This window comes from Corvus brachyrhynchos, unplaced genomic scaffold (genome assembly GCF_000691975.1).
Source record: "Corvus brachyrhynchos isolate BGI_N302 unplaced genomic scaffold, ASM69197v1 scaffold344, whole genome shotgun sequence".
Lineage (NCBI taxonomy): Eukaryota > Metazoa > Chordata > Aves > Passeriformes > Corvidae > Corvus > Corvus brachyrhynchos.
Genome location: NW_008237607.1, coordinates 78,242 through 79,542, shown reverse-complemented (window position 1 = coordinate 79,542; position 1,301 = coordinate 78,242). Strand labels below are relative to the sequence as shown.

At 47.6% G+C, this 1,301-nt stretch overlaps 1 protein-coding gene across 1 annotated transcript in view; it reads right to left on the bottom strand.

Annotated features, from left to right (window-relative positions):
- Nucleotides 1–251: 251 nt before the first annotated feature.
- CHMP2A (charged multivesicular body protein 2A) overlaps nucleotides 252–1,301 on the bottom strand; it is a 3,726-nt gene continuing 2,676 nt past the window's right edge. Inside the window, exon 5 of the mRNA XM_017731603.1 lies at nucleotides 252–261. Coding sequence (XP_017587092.1) covers nucleotides 252–261 — 10 coding nt within the window. The remainder of the gene's footprint in view (nucleotides 262–1,301) is intronic.

The following is a 1,301-nucleotide window of genomic DNA, read 5'->3' as shown; positions in this document are numbered from 1 at the left end:
TGGGGAGAGGCCAAAAATGGGTGGGAAAAACCCCAAAAAAGGGGGTGAACCCCCCAAATAGTCAATAAACTAAAAAAAAAGGGGGGAAAGACCCCCGGGGGACCTGAAAATCTCCTAGAAAAGAGTGAAAATCCCAAATAAAGCGGGAAAATCCCATTGAGGGGGATCGGAGACACCCAGGGGGCCAAAAAAGCCCCCCCAAAACCACCCAAAAAATCGGAATAAAGGAGGAAAATCCCCCCGGGGGGAGCTCAAAAATCCCTAAAAAGAGAGTGAAAATCCCAAAGAAAAGGGGGAAATCCCAAAGAAAAGGGGGAAAATCCCAAAGAAAAGGGGGGAAATCCTAAAGAAAAGGGGGAAATCCCAAAGAAAAGGGGGAAAATCCCAAAGAAAAGGGGGGAAATCCTAAAGAAAAGGGGGAAATCCCAAAGAAAAGGGGGAAAATCCCAAAGAAAAGGGGGGAAATCCTAAAGAAAAGGGGGAAATCCCAAAGAAAAGGGGGAAAATCCCAAAGAAAAGGGGGGAAATCCTAAAGAAAAGGGGGAAATCCCAAAGAAAAGGGGGAAAATCCCAAAGAAAAGGGGGGAAATCCTAAAGAAAAGGGGGAAATCCCAAAGAAAAGGGGGAAAATCCCAAAGAAAAGGGGGGAAATCCTAAAGAAAAGGGGGAAATCCCAAAGAAAAGGGGGAAAATCCCAAAGAAAAGGGGGGAAATCCTAAAGAAAAGGGGGAAATCCCAAAGAAAAGGGGGAAATCCCAAAGAAAAGGGGAAAATCCTAAAGAAAAGGGGAAAATCCTAAAGAAAAGGGGGGAAATCCCAAAGAAAAGGGGGAAATCCCCAAGAAAGGGGGGAAATCCCAAAGAAAAGGGGGAAATCCCCAAGAAAGGGGGGAAATCCCAAAGAAAAGGGGGAAATCCCCCAAAAAAGGGGAAATCCCAAAGAAAAGGGGGAAATCCCAAAGAAAAGGGGGAAATTCCCATAAAAGGGGGAAATCCCCCTAAAAAAGGGGAAATCCCAAAGAAAAGGGGGAAATCCTAAAGAAAGGGGGGAATCCCAAAAAAAATGGGGGAAATCCCAAAGAAAAGGGGCAAAATCCCAAAATAAAGTGGGGGAAATCCCCCCCAAAAAGGGGGAAATCCTAAAGAAAAGGGGGAAATCCCCAAAAAAAAGGGGGAAATCCTAAAGAAAAGGGGGAATTCCCACTCCGGGGGTCTCAGTCCCTCCGCAGGTTCTTGAGCCGCTCCTCCAGGTCGGCGTCGGCATCGGCCAAAGCGGCCGAGGCGGGCCCCGCCCCCCCGCGC